Raw genomic sequence first — 1637 nt, 5'->3', positions numbered from 1 at the left:
TTGCACAGTCAAAAGGCTATAGACACAATCTAGTTCAACAGATACAATCTATTCAACATCAAACAACTATGGATTAATGGGCTAAGAATAGCAAAGAAAAAAATTGGCAAACCAGAAATTATTAGATGTAGGGAGAAATGTGGGGAAAAATAGAATTATAGGGTGGTAGCGAGGTAAGATGAGAGTGAATTTAACCAAGGCCTAATCTCAGAGAGGGAAATGGATTGGACAGAATGATAGGAGAGACATTAAGAAAAAAAAAAACCAGAAAATATAGAAAAACAAAAATTTAAATTTAAAAAGATAAATACTTGGTTCCCGGCCCGGAAGGCCCGCGGGTCAGAGCTGTGCGTTAACCTAGCTGGATGGAGGTGGAGGCGTTGGCCGCGTCCATGCCAGCCCCGGGCGTCTCGACCGCCGTGTCTTTGGCCCTGGAGATGGCACGGTGGATGGAGGAAGCGATGCGCATGGCCAAAGACGCCCTTGAAAATACCGAAGTCCCTGTTGGCTGTCTTATGGTCTACAACAATGAAATCGTGGGGAAGGGAAGAAATGAAGTGAATCAAACCAAAAATGCTACTCGACATGCAGAAATGGTGGCCATTGATCAAGTCCTAGATTGGTGTCAACGAAATGGCCAGAGTCCTTCTGCTGTGTTTGAACATACCGTGTTGTATGTCACTGTGGAACCCTGCATTATGTGTGCAGCTGCTCTCAGCCTGATGAAAATCCCGCTGGTCGTCTACGGCTGTCAGAATGAACGATTTGGTGGCTGTGGCTCCGTTCTAAATGTTGCCTCTGCTGACTTACCAAATACGGGAAAACCATTTCAGCGCATCCCTGGATATCGGGCTGAGGAAGCTGTGGAACTGTTAAAGGCCTTCTACAAGCAAGAAAATCCTAATGCACCAAAATCAAAAGTTCGGAAGAAGGAATTTCAGAAATCCTGAACTTGTAATGAAAGACGAAAGCCCCATGGTGACCTGGATGGAATCCCCAGCCTGAAAAGCTGCTGGCATGGAGGGAGCATATATTATGTGTTGTTTGTTATTCTCCGGGAAGACGGAGAATAACATTTGCACTCTTAAGGGAACAAATTAGTGCTTTTTAAAAGGCTGACAATTGTAAACAACTATTAGCTTCTCCACAGCTGAAAGAACATTTTTATGAAGGGGGGAAAAACTAAAGTTTGAGGTTTTAGGAATTAGCAAACAGTACATGTCTTTAAGCCACAGCTTCAATCCATTCCAGCTGAGTGCAGGCTGGGATTTCAGTGTACATCCACACCCCATCACCTGCACTCATTTGGAATAGAAAGCCATGGTCACGTGTGTCCTTTACAACTGGCTTTTTGGAGGTGGAGTTGGATTTTCATTCTTTATAGCTGTTGTGGTCTCCCAGTGTATTGGCTGCGTGAGTGTGAGTTTGTTTGTGTGTGTGTTGGCTTTAGGGCTTGAACTCAACATGTTGTTACTCTCTGGCTTTTTTGCTCAAACTTGAGTCACACCTCCAGTCCTAGCTTTATGTTGGTTAATTGCAGATGAGTCTCACGGACTTTTCCCCCCAGCCTGGCTTCAAACTGTGACCCTCAGATCTCAGCATTTTTTAGTCGCTAGGATTACAGGTGTTAGCCACCA

General features: G+C 44.4%; 1 protein-coding gene across 1 annotated transcript; it reads left to right on the top strand.

Moving 5' to 3' along the window:
- Window positions 1–439: 439 nt before the first annotated feature.
- Window positions 440–1022, top strand: LOC122116425 (tRNA-specific adenosine deaminase 2). The gene has a single exon (XM_042690098.1). The coding sequence runs from the start codon at window positions 450–452 to the stop codon at window positions 948–950; it is 501 nt and encodes a 166-aa protein (XP_042546032.1). The 5' UTR covers window positions 440–449; the 3' UTR covers window positions 951–1022.
- Window positions 1023–1637: the final 615 nt, after the last annotated feature.

Source organism: Dipodomys spectabilis, unplaced genomic scaffold (assembly GCF_019054845.1).
Source record: "Dipodomys spectabilis isolate Male_0828 unplaced genomic scaffold, ASM1905484v1 ptg000133l, whole genome shotgun sequence".
NCBI lineage: Eukaryota > Metazoa > Chordata > Mammalia > Rodentia > Heteromyidae > Dipodomys > Dipodomys spectabilis.
The sequence above is the reverse complement of the archived record's forward strand: the minus strand, read 5'-3'. Positions and strand labels throughout refer to the sequence as shown.

Bases quoted from the DNA above. Each gene is read 5' to 3' on its own strand.
- LOC122116425 (XM_042690098.1), top strand. From the start codon at position 450: ATGGAGGAAGCGATGCGCATGGCCAAAGACGCCCTTGAAAATACCGAA.